This window comes from Sciurus vulgaris (genome assembly GCF_902686455.1).
Source record: "Sciurus vulgaris genome assembly, chromosome: 8".
Classification (NCBI taxonomy): Eukaryota; Metazoa; Chordata; class Mammalia; order Rodentia; family Sciuridae; genus Sciurus; species Sciurus vulgaris.
In genome coordinates this window covers 107,702,882-107,723,084 of record NC_136468.1, presented here as the reverse complement: position 1 = coordinate 107,723,084, position 20,203 = coordinate 107,702,882, and the positions used below count along the sequence as shown (strand labels likewise).

Below are 20,203 nucleotides of genomic sequence, written 5' to 3'. Positions count from 1 at the left end.
AGCCCTCGTCGCCAGGGCAACGGACGGCAGCCAACCCACGGGCGCGGGGAGAGTGCCACCAGCCAATAGGGAAAACCTGCGGTGTGCAGTAGGCCAATCAGAACCTGGACAGAGCGCAGGCGCCACCTGTCAACCGTCCGGAACTTGGGGTGGGGTCTCATTGCTGCTAGGGCGTGGAGTGACGCAGCGTCGTGAGGAGGGGCGGGGCTAGGCCTAGGTCCTCCTCGTGTCGCCCCCACCCCCGGCCCACCCACTGAGACCCCAGTAACAGCGCAGTGGTCCAAAAAAACTAGGAAGTTCCTCCACACTTTCCAAGCAAGGATAACGGACTCACCTTAAGGAAAAAGCGCCAGTAGAGAAACCTTTACCAGGCAAATGCAAGAGTTGTTTCACCTGACAAGAATTTAGAAAGACTTTGCTTACTAAGTCTCTTGTTTATTTAGTGCATTAAAAAAAATAAAAAGAGTAATACATACTGGTAAAACACAGCAAATAGACGTCTGCCAGTTGTATATCAGAGGTAAAATTATCATGTAAATGTTCCTCCTTGTATCTTCCTTTTGGGGACATTTCTGTTTTGTAAGCCCAGGGGCCTTTTTAAAAAATTCTTAACTGTATTTCTACCATATAGTGTTTATAGTTCCAAACTTAATAGTGAACTTTTGGCTTTACTGGATTCGAGGTTCACAAAAACACAATGATTACATTAGGAATCGTGCTTCACAAGAACGGATATCTGGCATGTGCTTGATGAAGCCAGTAGGCAACAGCAGCTTTGGCACAGTTAGGGAAGAGACACTTAGAAAGCTTCATGCCAACCTGGGCCAGACAATGGGGTAATTTCTTAGTGTTAACCCTTTGTAAGAGGTAGGAATAAACTATTAGAACCTTCAAAGGAAGTTTACCACAGTTGAGGCAACTGTAAATAACCTTGATTTTCTCTTGAATTTTTTTAAATCAAAACATTTTATAGGGGTTGGGGAGATAGCTCAGTCGGTAGAGTGCTTGCCGTGCAAGCACAAGGCCCTGGGTTCTATCCCCAGCAACCAAAAACAAAAACAAAAAAAAAACATTTTATAATCGTGAATATTGGACCACTTGAGCTAAACAAAGGGCTGCTTGAATTACTCAAGAGTAGCCTTTATAAATCTAGTAGAAGGCAGGTAATAGAGGAACTGGGTAAACAGAAGATATTTTTTGTGGCAGGAATTAACCTTACCTCTGTCTTAATATAAAATATACTAATTACATATATAATAATATAAAAATGTAATGATATAATATAGTAATGAGTAATATACATTATAATATTGGTAGAATATTGTAATGATTGATATTGTAATGAATGTACAATATTAATCTGATACAATATTGTAATATAATATTGTAATAAATTCTAGGGATCTTTAACTGGCCCCCTCATGTAGATAATCAAGACTTCATATTCATTGGATTAGGGGAATGAAGGGAAGGGAGAGGGAGAGGAAGAGGAAAGACAGCACAATGAACCAGACATAACTTTCCTATGTTCATTTATGAATACACCACCAGTGTAACTCCACATCATGTTTAGCCACAAGATCCTAATTAGAATAAGTTATATTCATCTTTGTATAAGATGTCAAATACATTCTACTGTCATATACACCTGAAAAGAACAAATAAAAAAAGAAAAATGAAATCAGTAATACAAGATAAAAAAAAAAAAAAACAGACTTCATACTGCAATGACAAGTTTGTTCTACTGTATAGAGAAGGACTCGGTTTATCACCAAGCATAACAAGTGCTTCCATTTGTGTAAATCAAACATCATCTGGATAGGGGTTATACAGACAAGAGAGCTTATTTTTTTTAAATAGTTGAATATAGTAACTGGGACTGTCATGACTCTAGAGTATCTGTTTCTCACTTGGGTTAAGAGGAGAGTGCATAAGCACAAGGCCCTGGGTTTGATCCCCAGCACCCAAAAAAAAAAAAAAAAAAAAAAAAAAAAAAGGAGAGTGCAGCATTTATCCAAGCTGACACACTTCCATTCTAGCTAAAATCATAGACGGAAGAAGAAAGCCTTGACTTTGGGAGTGTTATTGAAACTATAGGCATTTACGGATGCCAGGCAAAGAAGAATCTAGGTAATGATGCCATGTAGATGAAAACATGACACAAGGATGATCGGCTTACAGTAATAAAATCTCAGTGTCTTTATTTCCTAGACTTTTTCATATGTCTTTCTATCACATATCACATAATATCCCTCTGGATTTAGAAGGCTCTAACATCCCCTCACATATAAACTCACTTCATGCCCAATTTTATTCAAATTTACTAACAGATAATATGTAGATATCTCCTGATAATGAGATATCCTACTATATGTAATATTTCCTGATAATGAGCATTTTAAGAAAAACAAAAAATGTATTTAAGTACAAATTCTAATTTTACAAAGTCCTCTGGTCATTTCTTTCTACCTGGTGTCAATTGATTTACCTCTGTTGTTGACTGAAGTTGTCTTATTTAAATATGTCTTAATTTTGTATTTTTCCATCTTCACTTTTGCCTGCCCATTTTACTGTTTATTCCAATCCCAAATAACTAAAAGGTCCTGGTACAATCCTTACCCTGACTCTCAACTCAGTGGTTCATTCATTCCCTCTAGATTATGCAGCAATACCAGGTTTTCACAAACCATGGGAAATTTTGATATTTTAAATTTTCTTTGATTTTATAAGTGATGTAATTCAAAGACACATTCTTCTTTTCTGACATGCATTTATTTATTTCAGTATTATACAGCAGTTTGAATTGTCAACCTAGTCAATGAAAAAGGGTTTCATATGCATAAAGGGAGACTGGATTGCTCTAAGTTCCTGTCAGCACTTTCTATAGAGACCTGAATTATGTTTAAAACTCCATTGTCCTTTTTCTTTAGTCAAAAATTTTAGGAAGAAAAATGGTACATTCTAATTTTTCCAATTTTATTGAAGTATAATCAACATTAAAATTCTATATATTCAAGTTGTACAATGTGATAATTTAATATATGTATACAATTTGAAATGATTACCACAATCAAGCTAATTAACATATCATCTCACATAGTTTTCTTTTTAGTGTGTGATGAGAGCATTTAAGATCTTTAGAGGGCTGGGGATATAGCTCAGTTGGTAGAGTGCTTGTATTGCAAGCAAAAGGTCCTGAGTTCAATCCACAGTACCGCCAAAAAAAAAAAAAAAAAAAAAAAAAAATCTCTTAGATTTCGAGTATATAGTAAAATAGAGTGAACTTTAGTCAACTGCTGTACACTAGATCCCAAAAGCTTATTAATCCTGTAACTGAAACTTTGCACCATTTCACAAACATCTCCCCATTCCCACTTTCCCACGCTGCTCCATCACTGGAAACTTACATTCCATTCTGATTCTATAAATTCAACCTTTTTAGATTCCACATATAAGTGAGATCATACGATATTACAGGTAAGTACAGCCTTATTTCACATAGAAAGCTGTCCACAGTTAATTCATCTTGTCGTTTTTAACATGATTACCTACTTTTTTTTTTTGACAAACATGTCTGTGTGTGTGTGTGTGTGTGTGTGTTGTCTGTGTCTGTGTGTAATCTCATTCTTTTTATCCATTTGATATGGTTTGGATATGAGATATCACTCCAAAAGCTTCTGTGTAAATGTGGGAATATTCAGAGGTAAAATGATTGAAATGATTGTATTATGAGAGCTGTAACATAATTAGCCCATATGTATATACGCATATGTGCATAAAAATGAAATTCCCTGTGATATGTTTATATATGCATATGATGTGATTTCATTAAATCATTCTATATTTTTTCCCCTTTCCTATCCCTTCTCTCTTACTCTTAATCTTTTCCTACTGCACTGATCTTTCCTATGTCTTTATGATATTTGATCTCCCCTACCATTGTCATTGCTGGTGGGATTGCAAATTAGTACAACCAACCTGGAAAGCATTCTAGAGATTCCTCAAAAAACTAGTAACGGAACCACCATATGATCCAGTTATTCCACTCCTTGGTATTTATCCAAAAGAACTAAAATCAGCATACTATAGTGATACAGAGATACAGCCAGCTGCTTCTCTGACGGGATTAATATCTGGAATATATAAAGAACTCAAAAACTTAACACCCAAATAACAAATTACCCAATCAATAAGTTAGCAAAAGAACTAAACAAACATTTCTCAAAAGAAGATAAAAATGGCTGACAAATCCGTGAAAAAATGTTCACCATATCTAGCAATCAGAAAAGTGCAAATCAAAACTATACTACAAAAAAAAAAAAAAAAAAAAAACTACACTACAATTTTATCTTACTCTGATCTGAATGGCAGTTATCAAGGACACAAATAATAATAAATGTTGGCAAGGATGTAGTGGAAGGTACACTATATTTTGTTACAATAATGGGAAGCTGAATAACACATAAATATTTTAAGTTATTTGATGCTGCTGAAAATGGAATTTTCCTATGTCTTTATCAAATAGTTCATTGTTAATATATAGAATGCTACTTATTTTTGTGTGTTGATTTTGTATCCTAAAACTTTACTAAATTATTTTATCATTTTTATCATTTCTGAGGTGGAGTCTGCCGGGTTTTCTATATATAAAATCATGTCATCACCAGAGACAATATTACTACTTTCTTTTCAATTTAAATGACTTTAATTTCTTTCTATTGCCTACTTGATCTGTCTAAGAGTTCCAATATTATATCCAATAGAAGTGGCAAGATTGGACACCCTTGTTTTCTGCTTGATCTTAAAAGAAAAAGTTATAGCTTTTCACTATTAGGTATGAAGTTACCTGTGGGCTTATCAGATATGGCCTTTATTGTATTGAGAGTTTTTATCATGAGTGAATGAATTTTCTCAAATGCTTTTTCAGCATCTATTGAGATAATCAAAGTATTTTTGTCTTTCATTCATTCAGTTAATGTGTTACATTTACTGATTTGTATATATTGAACCATTTGCGCATCCCAGGGACAAATCCCACTTCATCATGGTGTATGATTCTTTTAATGTGCTGGTGAATTTAATTTGCTAGTAGTTTGAGAACTTTTTCATCTGTGTTTATTATTATTTTGGCCTGTAATTTTATTCGTATCTGTATTTAGTATAAGAGTAATGCCCAGCCTCAGAAAATGAATCTAAAAGTGTTCTGTTCACTTCATTTTCTTTAGAAGACTTTGAGAAATATTGGTATTAATTCTTGAAATATTTGATAGAATTTAGCAGAAAAGACTTGAGGTCCTGGGCTTTTTTTGATGAGAGTTTTATTAGTGATTCAATCTCCTCACTCATTGATCTGTTCAGTTTCTATTTCTTAGTGATTCAGTCTTGATAGGTTATATGATTATAGGAACTTATCCATTTTTCCTAGGTCATTCAATTTGTAGGCATTTAATTATTCATAGTGGTCTATTAAAATGTTTGTATTTCTGTAATACCTGTCATAATATCTTCTTTTTCATTTCTCATTTTATTTATTTGAGTCTTCCATTTTTATCTCATTTTTGCTAAAGATTTGAAATTTTTGTTTGTCTTTCAGAAACCCAATTCTTAGTTTTGCTGATCTTGTCTATTATTCTCTGTTTCATTTATTCCTGTGTGACATTTGTTATTTCCTTCCTTCTGTTAACTTTGGACTGAGTTTATGCTCATTTTTCTAGTTATTATGATATAAAGTTAGGAGAAAATTAGTCTAAAGCTATTTATTTGAAGTCTTTATTTTTTTCTTAGGGTAGGCATTCTCTACTATAAACTTCCCTCTTAGGACTGCTTTTGCTGTATCCCATAGGTTTGAATATTTCCATTTTTGTACATGTGTGTCAATAAATATTTTTTAAAATTTCTTCTTTGGTCTATTGGTTGTTAAGAAGTATATTTTTAAATTTTCACATATTTATGAATTTTTCAACTTTACTCTTCTTATTAATTTTTAGTTCATACCATTGTGTTCAGAAAAGTCTTTAATTTGCTACAATTTGTTTTGTGATCTGACATATCATTTGTCCTGAAGACTACTCAGGAATTTTCTTACAGACTTCAGAGGACTTCTCAAGATTATGTATTCTGCTACTATCCGATGGAGTATTTATGTCTGTATGTCTGTTTGATACATAGTGTTATTTAAGTCCACTGTTTCCTTACTGATATTTTCTCTGAATAATCTATCTGTTGCTGAAAGTGGAATATTGAAATTTCCTACTATTATTGTAATTGTTATTTGTCTTTTCAAGTCTATTAATATTTGCTTTATATATTTAGGTTTTTCTGACCTTAGATGCATATATATTTACAATTGTTACCACCTATTGAAAAATTAATTCCTTTATCATTATATTGTGACTTTATTTTTCAGTAGTGCCTGATCTTTGACTGAAAGTCTATTTTTTCTAATAGATGCAATTATCCCTGCTCTCTTGTGTTACCATTTCCATAAAATATCTTTTTCTATTCTTTTACTTTCAGTCTATAAAAGCTAAAGTGAGTTTCTTATGGACAGTATTAGTATTACACCTTATATCTTTTAATATTGTATATTCATTAAGAAGTTATTGGAGTGGGGATATATAGTTCAGTTGGTAGAGTGCTTGCCTTGCAAACACAAGGCCCTGGATTCAATACCCAACCCCACCAAAAAAAAAAAAGTTATTGTAGCTATAATTGTTTTTAAATCTATCTTTTAACTTTTATAGTAGTTAATAGTGATTTACCCACCATCTTTACGGTGGTATTTTATTCTGAGTTTGACTATGCATTTACCTTTACTAATCAGTTTTATATTTTGTTACTTAGCTACCTTTTATCTTAACTCAACCATTCCCTTTTCCATTTCTTGCAAGACAAGTCTTGCAAGGCATCACAAGTGGTGATGACATCCACAGCTTCTATTTGTCTGAAATGTCTTTATCTCATTTATTTCTGAATGACAGCTTTGCCAAATAAAGATTCTTGGGTGACAGTTTTCTTTCTCCTTTAGGTCACCACTAATAGTTTTATGATGACCATTGTACGTGACAAGTCACTTTTCTCTTGGTGCTTCAAAATTCTTTCTTCGTTTTAACTTTTGACAATTCAATTATAATGTGTCTCTAGGTAATCTTCTTTGGGTTTATCTTATTTAGCAACTTTTGAGCATCTTGAATCTAGCTGGTCATATCATTGCCAAAATTTGGGGAATTTTCCACCATTATTTCTTTAAATAATCTTTCTATATTTTTCTCACTGTCTTCTACTTTGGAATTCTCATAATGCATATGTTCATTCCTTTTGTGACATATTACAGGTCCTACATGCTTTCTTCATTCCTTTCTCCCTTCTAACTAACATCAAATGACCTGTTTTTGAGTTTACAGACTCTTTTTTCACATTATTGAGTCTGTTGTTGCAGTTCTCTGTGGAATTACCAAGTATGTCATGGTATTCTTTTGCTCAAGGGTTTCTGATTTTTTTTTTTGTTTTGTTTTGTTTTGTTTTGTTGTTGTTGTTGTTGTTGTTGTTGTTGTTTTGCAGTGCTGGGGATTGAACCCAGGGCCTGTGCTTGCAAGGCAAGCATTCTACCAACTGAGCTACCTCCCCAGCCCTGATCGGTTATTTTTTATTGCATCTATTACTTTATTAAAATTATTATTTTGCTCATGCATTATTTTCTTAATTTTGTTTAGTTTTCTATCTGTGTTATTTTGCATCTCACTGAGCTTCTTTAAAATGATTATTTTGAATTTTCCATCTGGCAATTTGTAGATCTCTCTTTCTTTGGGGTCAGTTGTTGGAGATTATTAGTTTCCTCTGATGATGTCACGCTTGCCTGATTCTTTATCATCCTTGCAGTCTTGCATAGTTCTCTGCATCTTTGAAATAGCAAGCAACCTTTCCAGTTTTTACAGATTGGTTTCAGCAGGTGAAGACTTTATTCTATCAGACCTTCAGGCTGATGGAAATGCATCCAGTATTGTGGTTAAGCAGGTTGCAATGAAATAACGTGCCTACTGCTGAGTCTTCAGTTGTCATATCTGTTACCAGGGGTGTGAGTGAGTACCTGGTTCCTGGGTGAATAGAAGTGCCTCCAGGACTTTGATCAATAAGGTTTTTACTGGGACCAGGGTCCACAACAAAGACCACAATTATATCTGCAGATTCAGGTCTATTACCAGGTGCATGGGCAGAAGCAACTTCTGCTGGGTACCTGGGAGGAATTATGCTTGGTCATTGAACAGATCCCTGAACAAGCACAACTGTCCCAGGGTCATGCCTTAGTGGGCTGGAATCAAGTCACAGGACTACTTCAGAGTTCACAGTTGGAACCGATGTCAGCAGCTCAGCCTCTGGATGTACAGATGAGTTCATCTCCCACTGAGTCACTGGGTGGGCATAACTACTCTCAAAACTCAGCTGAGATGAACTGGAGCAGAGTTGCATGCTTGTGTCTATATATTCTATGGGAATAAACTCAGTGGCCTGCCTCTAGAGACATGAATGAGCATGTCTCTTTCTGGTTGTCTGGGTGACCTGAATGACTTCCAGACCATGGCTAAGGGGGTCTAGAGCTAGGTTCCATAGATACTCCTGCTGGGTGCCTGGTTTCAGCAGACGAAGACCTTATTCTGTCAGACCCTCAGACTGATGGCCTGTGGGTGGGTGTGTCTCCTGCATTGTCCCTGTGTGGGCAGAACTATGGGAGGTGCTGTAAGTGGATCATAAGCTACTTTAATGTCCACATGTGGGACTGATTTGGCAAGTCTATGATTCTAGGCATGGGTGGGTGTGATTCCTCCCAGGTAGTAGGACAAAGAGGCTATATACAAACCAAGGGAGGAAGGGTTATTTCTAGGTTTTTAACTGGGACAATATGTTCCACGATCTTGCCACCTTGGTATGGGCCTGCCTTCTCAGAATGACCCTCCTCAGTCTAAGATTCCTTTGGAGTTTCACAGCTTCCCATTTGGATCCTAGAGTTCCCACATAAGCATTTTTTTTCCCACAATGACTACCAAATTATTGTTGCTGTGGAGGGGATATAAGCAGGGGCCCACTTTTAAAAGATTAAGAAAGATGCCATTAACTATTGAGAGTAAAATAACTATCACTCTAGAATTATATGCCCCAAATAACTAACTAATCGTTCCATGTAGCAGTTCCATTCCTAAGTATATATAAAACCATGCACTGAGCATTATAACCTAGGTATACATTTGTAGAAAATGTGTAAATGAATTATGATTTGCATGTGGTAAAACACTAAGAGCAGGTAAAAGGAATGACCTGGGCTAATATATTTCAAGATAGATAATGTTGAAAAAAAAAAAAAAAACAAAACGAGTAGCATATCATATATTTTACGTTAACAACATGAAAAAATTATATTATTTGTGGATACATATTTATGTTGTACAATATTACGAAACGTGAGAATGGAGTATATCAGTTTTCAGGTTGTAGTTATCTGTGGGGAAAAAAAGGAAAGGAGTGAAACTGGGGAATATTTAGGGGGTCTTCCATTTTATTTCTTTTATATTTTTAAATACTGAAGCAAACACAAAAAAGCATCCAGATTTGCTACAGCAAAATAGTAGATATGTGGGGGACCTTTATGTTACTCAGTGGATTTTAAATATGGTACAATAGAGAATGAGAAGCAGATAGGTGCCTTGGACGGGTGTGGTGGCCTGTCTATCTTTATGAGGTGTCACAGAGAGTGATGCAATAGAAGAGTCACAGGCTTTTCAAAATTTGCTCACTCACAGTTTCCCCCTTGAAGGAGGAACACCTGTGAAGTAAGAAGACCTAAAACAAATCAAAAACTATTATGTGTAGCTTCACATTTTCCATAAAATAGGAAGGAGAAAACGAATGATATCCTTCATTCCATGAGCTCTATGCTCCTTGGTGGGGGAAGATGAGTGGTAGGACTAAACTGAGAAGGGGTGCACGGTTTTTTCGAGGTCGTTCTGAAGAACCTGGCAGCAGTGCAAGTATTAGTGCTTTGCTAGGAGAGCACGAAAACCCTGATGGAAATGGGTAGGTAACAACACAGAATGGTTTCTGTAAGGTCTGACATTATACATGTCACGTGTATAGTTTGTGCCCTGTTTACCAAGAAAATAACTGAATTTACCTCCTTTTAGAGAAAATCATTTACAGTTTCCTCAGAAGGTTTCTATCAGTCACCATATTTCCTGTGGCATGCTCTCTTCTTTTTCTGCCAGTGGTATTTCGTTTGATTACAGCAGTCTGGGGATAAGGACTATGAAAGAGAAGCCATACTTGGAAAAAAAAAAATGAACCAGTAACTTAAACCTTACAGATGACTCACTTTTTCACTGAAGGCCTAACTTGTCCAGTCTCAGTGCTATGCAGAGCTCAATGCTGTACTGAAATGCTAGATATAGACATTTATTATACACTTAGTTGAGAATGAGTAAACAGCTTGATAGTGGATACACATTTTGAGCTAATAACACATTTAACACATTCCTCTAGTAAATATTCTATAGTGCCTGAAAGGAGTCAGAAGGGAAGCCCTATACACTTGGATGGGCCAAATATGCTGCCTGATGGAAAATGAAAACTGAAAATAGTGAAATTACCATCCCAACTGTACCAATGAAGAAGCACTCATACAGAAACAAAACTGTGTATAAAAATGTAAGAATTGCTACAGAGTTATTAGTACAAGAAAAAAAGCATTTTATAATCAGTCAATAATAAAGCATGCTCTGCTTAAATGTCAGAATCCAACAGTCAAGGTGAAGGCATAGGAGTTTTACAAAGCAGAGCCTGGCAACCAGGCTTGGGGGGGGGGGGGGAGGCGGGGCGGAAAGCTGAATTAATCTTTGGTAAATAATATAATGTAATAATTTTCATTAAATCAGTCCACCAGCAGAACTCTCTATCACTTCCTCTATGACCAGTAATAATTAAAAGAGGGAATGATTTCAAGAACATACTTCCTGGAAGTAAGAGAGTGAGGAAAATTCTCTTCTTAGTTTTACCTAATCAACCCTCGTTGGGGGAAGTGAGTCTCTTAGAACTTCTGTTAGGGATTTGGGTCTCTCATTCTAAGCCTCCCTGTGGTTCTGGAGCTATAGGTTTACCAGGCCCAATTGACATTACAATTCAAGAGCAGATCAGTGAAAAGTACATTTGTACATCATTTTGTCAACTAACAAAAATATTAAGCAATCTGTTTACTGATAGTTGAGCATAATTAAGTAAAATTTAAGGAAATACTCATATCTAAATATAAATCACATCATGTCCAGACCTAAGGTCGACTTCTTAGACATTCCTCATAGACCTGTTCAGGGAATTGTGCTTTTCAGTTGATGGAGACTACTTCAGAGTCCATAGGTGAACCAAAGTGCCGAGTGACTTGATGTTCTGGGACCACAGTCACCAGTCTTTCCTAAATTGCGACACAGATCTTCCCTTGTGCATGCAGTTTACAGCCTTCTGTTTTAGCTCAAACTATTTAAGCAACCCTCTTTTCCTTTGGAATTTTTTTAAAAGTTTGAGCGTGGGGGTTGGAGGTGTCACTAAATGGTAGATTAGGGAAAACAGCTGCTTCTTAGCCTGGGTTGCTTCAAGCAGCTCGCGCCGCTCTTACGGAAAACCGCTGCTTCTTGCTCTTTCGCCCGACCAGCAGGACAAAAGACACATACTCTTTAGAAGTTCATGAAGCAGCTTCCTGTTTATTCAGATAACACACCCTCAATATAAAAGCAGTCTCATGCATAAGCAATTGTAACCAGATATGTCCATCCAATCCTGTTAAAGGTCAAGCGATCACTCGCTCAAGCATACACGTAAAGTATATCTGTCCACGCGCTAGGCAGCAGAACTGATTATCATACAGCCAATTATAAACGCTTTCTGCCTTTCTCCAGGCATAATCAGGACGGTTTGCTCTCTGCCAGTCGCCATCTTTAGATGCACGTGGCGTAACCCTGGGCCCTGGGTTTCACCTGCCACAATACAGCATTTGTCTAGCATGCACGAGGCCCTGGGTTCTATCCTTACATTCACCAAAAAAAAAAGTTGAGCATGAAAAGGTTATAACTACAATCACTTCGTAAACTTTTTGTCAGAATCTACTGCAGCTAAATATGCACATATCCTATGATACAGCAATTCCTCTCTTGGGAATACACCTAAATGACACACACACAGGTGTTCATAAACAAATAATGTATGAGGATGTCCACAGCAGCATTGCTTAAGAATATTTGTGACAGAATTGTCCTAGTCCCAAATGCCCATCAATACTAGGATAGATACCAGGAGTATATTCACATGGTGGGATACTATAAAGTCATGAGAATGAATGAACGACAACAACACAGCAGCATGATGACTTACAAGCATAATGCTGAGAAAAGGCAGACAGAGCACACGCACATGGAGTTCCAACTATGTACATCACAAAACTGGGCAGACCTAGTTGTTTGGGGTAGAGCTCAGGAGATCTGTTGCCTTCAGAGATAGAAGGTGTAGGTCTGCAAGGGCTTCTGACGGACTGGGGGTATTCATCTGCTTGAGCTCTGATTTTAAAAACCAGAGACTGGGAGAGTTAAACAGAAGAAACTTATTAGAGTTCTGGAGGCTGGGGTCAAGGTTCCAGTTGATTCAGTCCCTGGTGAGGACTCTTCCTGGCTTGCAGACAGCTGCCTTCTCATTGTGTCCTCTCATGGCCCTTCTTTTGTGTGCACATGCGCAAAGTGCTCTGGTCTCTTCTTCTAAGGAGACCAGCCATATCCATTTAGGCCCCATTCAAATGAATTCATTTAACCTTAATTAGCTCCTAAGGATCCTGCCTTCAAATACAGTCACATGGTAGTGGTGGGTGGTTGCTTCAGCATTTGAATGGGGGAGGCATGCAATTTAGAGTCCACAGCACTGAGGATACTCTTATTTCTAGTTCTGGGTGAGACTCATGGATATATTCATTCTGGGAAAGTTCACTGTCCTATACAATTATGATGTGTGTACTTCTGTGTGCATGTTATCTGTATCTTAATACAAAGTGGGAAGAGGCTTATGATGACTTAAAATTTATCAAATAATATTTATTCCATTGTACTTTAGTTTAATACCTAATTTCTGCAAAATCAAAGCCTTACTTTTCTTTTCTTTAGATCATTCTACATTTGAGACCTCCAGGATACCTGTCTTCATTTTTTTTTCCTTTTCAGTCTTTCAAGATTATATAGATAGGCATATATTATCACAGTTATATATATGTGAATAAGGAACATGAAAGTCTGTGTGTGTATCTTAAGAAAATTATTTTCTCCTGAGTTCAAAGATAATGGGTTAGGGATTAAGTGGTCCCACAGAATCCACCTAGAATAAGCATGAATGAGAATAAGCAAGCATGTTCACTTGGGAATAGTGGCTAAAGTCCAAGTTAAAGGTTAATGGTAATGGATCGCATTGTAAAATTCTCCTTAATTTTTATTTTTTTGCAGGTTAACTCGATCACGGAAGATTATCCTAAGTATAACGTTTATAGTTACTTTTCTTCTTGTGGGTAAGTCTTACCACTAATGATCCTGAACACAGTTTCACAGGATATGTCTGTACAGTAAGCAGATGGCTCATATTGGTAATTAAATGCCACAGAAAACACTAGAAGTGAACTGCACATTCTGGAATCATTTTTTTTCTTTTCTCTCTATTGTAAAAGTAATAGTTTTCTTTATAGAAAATTTAAAAAGTTTTTTCTCTTAGAATTGTAGTTTAAGCTGGGCATGGTGGCATACGCCTATAATCCCAGTGGCTTGGGAGGTTGAGGCAGGAAGATCGCGAATTCAAAACCAGCCTCAGCAAAAGTGAGGCACTAAGCAACTCAGTGAGACCCTGTCTCTAAATAAAATACAAAAGAGGGCTGGGGGTGTGGCTCAGTTTGGGACTAAGTCAAGGACTTAGTCATCACATGGTTCCAAATATTTTACTGCTTAACATGCAGTTAGTGGTTTTTGATAAAACAATATTACAAATCACAACCCCTGGCATAGGAAAGTTTCTCTTGAATGTGTTAACAACTTCAGGTATGGAATTCCTATTTAAACCAGGGTTTCGATTTGGTTATTGCCACAAAATGGTATTTTATAATACACCAGTATTCAGGGTGCTGTTATTATTATTATTATTGCTGGACTGCTGCCTTAGCCCAACCCGATATCAGCTCAAGGTCAGGATGGCTGCATCCTCTATCCACAGCTTTAGTGAACGAAACACACTTCCCAGCTCTGGGGATCTCCATTAGGCCCCGAATGTTCTCGTTTCTGATGAGAACTGCACATCTCTTGTCTTGCTTTGTTTTCTGGCTGTCTTTTCTTCATCTCAGTTGACCTTGAAATTGTTACCTTCATCTACTCTTCCCCAACCTGCTGCTGCTACCCCTGTCTTGTCATGCCTATGGACGAAATATCCCCATGGCACTAGCCCAGGCCTGTATGCATTGAGGCAAACCTGCTTTTTCCAGGCTCCACTTCAGTGCCTGAGTTAGGGGCACACAGTGTGGGCAGTAGAGCGATTTGTGTTCAGAATGTTTCTCACTTTAGAAATTAGACTTCATATTCCTTTGGCATCTGTGTTAGTTTTATGTTGCTATGACAATATACCTGAGATAACTTAAAAAGAAGCATCATTTATTTTAAGCTTAGAGTTTCAAAAGTTTCAGACAATGACCAGTGGTCCATTGCTTTTGAGCTGATGGCATCATCCTGGTGGGAGCCTATGATAGAAGAAGCTGCTTTTCTCATGGTGTCCAGGAAGTGAGAGAGAGAGACAGGGTAGGCTGTGGTCCCAGCATCCTCTTGAGCCTTTGGGGAACATTATTCCAACTGCAGCAACATCTTTTAATATACACATTTATATTTTGGAAACAAACTGCTTATTTATATTTTTAAAATTTCAAGCTGACTAATTTACCAACAAATGTGCTAGATCCACTTTAGATACTACTGATGCATTAATGATTTCAGTAGATTAAACTGGATTCTGATACTCAGTCTGTACTGAGATGAAATTACTTAATATGAAATCAACTATTTTTGAATGAATATTTCAGAGGCATTTAGTGCACTCACATGTTGCACAATTACTTCCTCCGTGTCTTTATTAAACAGCTTCGTCCCTCCCAAAGGAAACACCCTGTACCCAACAAGCAGTTGCTCCCCATTTCCCCTCTACTCATGCCCTGGCCTAATCTTTATCTGTATCCTGTCTCTATGTACTTACCTCTTTTGGAATCATGCAACATGTGACCTTTCCTGTCTGGTTTCTTTGGCTTGGCATAATATTTTAAAGGATCATGCATATTGTAGGGTGTATCAGTCAGCCCTTCATTCATTCTCATAGCTAAATAATATTTCATTATATGTACGTACTGCATTTTATTTATCTTTCTATTCATTGATGGACGATTTCTACCTTTTGGCTATTGTGGATAGTGGTGCTAGGAACACATATACAAGTGTTTGTTTGAATACCTGCTGTTTTCAAGTGCATACCAAGCAGTGGAGTTGCTAGGAAGGAACTGGAAGACTGCTTTCCACAGTGGCTTGCACCACTATTAATTTCCACCAGCAGTGCATAAGAAGCCTGATTGTTCCACGCCTCACCAACTCATGTTATTTTCCTTTTTTTTTTTTTTTCATTATATCCATTATGGTAGATATACAAAGGTATCTCATGGTGGTTATGATTTGCATTCCCCTAATGACTAATGTTAAGCATCTTTTTTTTTCTTTTTTACTTGTTCTTTTTAGATATACATGACAGTAGAGTGTATTTTGACATGTTATACATACATGGAGTATAACTTGCTCTAAATAGGCTCCAGCCTATTTAGAACATCCAGCCTTTGGGTTTCGCTTATTTCACTTAGCTTGATATTCTTCAGATCCATTCATTTACTGGCAAATGCCGTAATTTCATTCTTCTTTATGACTGAGTAATATTCCATTGTGTATGTATATCACATTTTCTTATCCATTAATTTGTTGAAGGGCACCCAGTTTGGTTCCATAACTTAGCTATTGTAAATTGAGCTGCTATGACCATTGATGTGGCTGTGTCACTTAGTATGCTGATTTTAAGTCCTTTGGGTATAAACCTAGGAATGGGATAACTGGGGCAAATGGTGCTTCCATTCCAAGTTTTTTGAGGAATCTCCATACTGCTTTCCAGAGTTGTTGCATCAATTTGCAGTCTAACCAGCAAAGTATGAGAATACATTTTTTCTCCAACATTTATTGTTATTTGTATTATTGATGATTGCCATTCTGACTGGAGTGAGATGGAATCTCAGTGTAGTTTTGATTTGCCTTTCCTTATTGCTAGAAATGTTGAACATTTTTCATGTGATTGTTGACCATATTTCTTCTTCTGTGATGTGTGTTCGGTTCCTTAGCCCATTTATTGATTGGGTTGTTTTTCTTTTGTTTGTTTTGGTGGTAAATTTTTTAGTTCTTTGTATATCCTGGAGACTAATACTCTATCTGAGGTGCAGGTGGCAATGATTTTCTCCCATTCTGTCGGCTTTCTCTTCACATTATTGTTTCCTTTACTGTGAAGAAGCTTTTTAGTTTGATATGATCCCATTTATTGATCCTTGACTTTACTTCTTGCATTTTAGGAGTCTTCTTGAGGAAGTCGTTTCCTAAGCGGACGTGGAAAACTGGGTCTCTGGTCTAATGCCTAGGTCCTTGATCCACTTTGACTTGAGTTTGGGCAGGGTGAGATGTAGGGGTCTAACTTCACTTTGTTACATATGGATTTCCCATTTTTCCCAGCACCATTTTTTGCTATCTTTTCTCCAATGGGTATATATGGCACCTTTTCTGGTATGAGATAACTATACATGGGTTTGTCTTTGTGTCTTCTATTCTGTACCATTGATCTTCATGTCTGTTTTGGTGCCAATACCATGGCATTTTTGTTACTATGGCTCTTTAATATAATTTAAGTTCTGGTACTGTGATGCCTCCTGCTTCACTTTTCTTGCTGAGGATTGCTTTGGCTATTCTGGACCTCATATTTTTCCAAATGAATTTCATGACTGCTTTTTCTCTTTCTGTGAAGAATGTCATTGGGGTTTTAACAGGAATTGCAGTAAATCTATATGGTCATTTTGACTATTAGTTCTGCCTACCCAAGAACATGGGCGATCTTTCCATCTGCTAAGGTCTTCTTCAATTTCTTTCTTTGGAGTTCTATAGTTTTCGTTGTAGAGGGCTTTCACCTCTTTTGTTAGATTGATTCCCAAATATTTTATTTTATTTTTTTAGGCTATTGGGAATAGGATGGTTTTCCTAATTTCTCTTTCAGCTGATTCATCACTGATATATAGGAATGCAATTGATTTATGGGTGTTAATTTTACAACCTGCTACTTTGCTGAATTGATTTATGAGTTCTAGAAGTTTTCTAGTGGAGTTTTTTGGGTCTTCTAAACATAGAATCATGTCATTGGCAAATAGGGATAGTTTGAGCTCTTATTTTCCTATTCATATCCCTTTAATTTCTTTCACCTGTCTAACTGCTTTGACTGGAGTTTCAATAACTATGTTGAACAGAACTGGTGAAGGAGAGCATCCCAGTCTTGTTCCAGGTTTTAGAGGGAATACTTTCAATTTTTCTCTACTTAGAATGATGTTTGCCTTGAGTTTAGCATATGCAGTTTTTACAATGTTGAGGTATGTTTCTGCAGTCCCTAGTATTTTGAACATGGATTTGATACTGTATTTTGTCAAATGCTTTTCTGCACCTGTTCAGATAATTGTGTGATTCTTGTCTTTAAAGCTATTAATATGGTAAATTAACATTTATTGATTTTCATATGTTGAAACAACCTTGTATCCTTGGAATGAACCCCATTTGATCATGTTGTACTATCTTTTTAATATGTTTTTATATGCTATTTGCTAGTATTTTATTAAGAATTTTTGCATCAGTAATATTGGTCTGCAATTTTCTGTCTTTTACGTGTCTTTGGTTTTGGAATCAAGGTGATACTAGCTTCATAGAATGCATTTGGAAGGGTTCCCTCCTGTTCTATTTCACAAAATAATTTGAGGAGAATTGGCATTAGTTCCTCTTTGAAGGTCTGGTAGAACTTGGCTAAGAATCTATCTGGTCCTGGGCTTTTCTTTGTTGGTAGGTTTTTGATGATATCTTTAATTTCATTGGTTAGCTATTTTTTATGAACTTATTGGGCATTTTTATGTGTTCCTTGAAGGACTGTCTAATCATCTTTTGCTCATTTTTAACTTTTTTGTCCTTTTGTTGTTGAGTTGTAAGAGTTCTTTATATTCTTTGGATATTAAAACCCTTCTCAGACATATAATTTGAAAACATTTTCTTTCATTCTGTAAGTTGTCTTTTTACTTTTTTCTAATGTCCTCCATACACAGAAGTTTATAACTGCTGGTGTCATATCAAAGAATTGCCTAACCCCAAATCTGAAGATTTATCTTGTTTTAGTAGTCTTGTGGTTCTTGTTCTGATATTTAGGTAATTTATTCCTTTTAAGTTTGTTTTGTATATGGTGCAAGGAAACAGCCCAATTTCATTATTTTGCATGTGAATATCCAGTCATCCCAGCACTATTTATTAAAACAGATAATTCTTTCCCCATTGAAATCTTTGAATGGTATTGACACCCTTGCTAAAAATTCACTTGGCTATAGATGTATAGGTTTATTTGGGAATTCACAATTCTATCCAATTTCTCTGTGCATTTTTTCTTATACCAGTATTACATTGGTGGGATTTTAATTAGGATTGATTTGAATCCATAGATAGCTTTGGATAGTACTGCCATCTTAACCATAGTATATCTTCTAACTCATGAACATGGATTGATGGATTCCCTTTCTATTTATGTGGTTCTTTGATTTCTTTCAACAAATAGTTTTCAGATTGAGTTCTAAAATGAGGCTCATGTGAGCAGTTGAATCATGTTCTTAAGTCCATTTTGCTAGTCTCTACTTTTTACTTGGAGAATTTAGTTAATTTACATTTAAATTACTGATAAAGGTTTTTTCTGCCTTTCTAAAATTTTTATTTTTAACTTTACTTTTTATTTTTGCAGTAATAAAGATTAAACCCGAGACACTCTACCACTGAGTCATATCTTTGGCCCTTTTTAGACAGGGTCTCACTAAGTTGCCAAGACTGACCTCCAGTTTGTCATCCTCCTGCCTCAGTCCCCAAGTCACTGGGATTACAGACATGCTACTGAGCTACTTTTTAGTACTGAGCTACTGTGCTACTGAGCTTCTTTTTATTTTTTCTCTATGCCATATATTATTTTTTGTTCCTCATTTCCTCTATTATTGCCTTTTTCTATGCTTAATTGATTTGTTGTAATATACTGTTTTACCTTTCATTACATATGTACATAATTTTTCAGAGGTTACCATGGAATTACAATGAACATCTTCAGTTTTTAACAATTTAGTTTGAGTTGATATCAAACAAGTTTTAATAGCATCCAAATGTTCTGTTCCTCTATAACTCTGCCCCTCTTCATATTATTGTCAAAAATTGCTTCTTTACATACTATGTACCCATTAACATAGATTTATAATTATGTTTTGTACATTTGTCTTAAAATCATGTAGGAAATTTTAAAAGAAGTTACCAACCAAAAATACAATAATACTGTTCTTCCTGTGCTGTTACCTTTACTGAAAATCTTGATTTCTTCATATGGCATGGAGTTACTCTTGAACATCTTTTCACTTCTGCCTGAAGAACTTTGCTTAGCATTTTTTAAGAGGGCAGATCTAGTGGTATCAATGCTCTCAGATTTTATTTTTCTGGGAATGTCTTTAATTTTTATTTTCATTTAGAAGGACAGTTTTGCTGGAAAGATAAGTTTTATTGTTGTTTTATTGTTGTGTTGGCACCTACGTCAATATTTTTTCCTTTCAGCATTTTAAATATATTATCCACTGCTTTCTGTCCTCTATGACTTCTAGAGAGAATTCACGTGGTAATCCCACTGAGATTTCCCTTTTATATGAGAAGGTATTTCTTTCTGTCTGTTTTCAGGTTTCTTTCTGTGTCTTTGTCTTTTAACAGTTTGATTATAAAGTGTTTGGAGTGTGGATAACTTTGGAGTTTATCTACTTGTAGTTCATTGA

At 36.1% G+C, this 20,203-nt stretch overlaps 1 protein-coding gene across 1 annotated transcript in view; it reads left to right on the top strand.

Moving 5' to 3' along the window:
• Positions 1-9,802: 9,802 nt before the first annotated feature.
• The window catches only part of SUN3 (Sad1 and UNC84 domain containing 3), a 32,618-nt gene continuing 22,217 nt past the window's right edge, over positions 9,803-20,203 (top strand). Inside the window, exons 1-2 of the mRNA XM_079150796.1 lie at positions 9,803-10,065; positions 13,515-13,576. Of these exons, the coding sequence (XP_079006922.1) occupies positions 9,944-10,065; positions 13,515-13,576 (184 nt within the window). The 5' untranslated portion in view covers positions 9,803-9,943. The remainder of the gene's footprint in view (positions 10,066-13,514; positions 13,577-20,203) is intronic.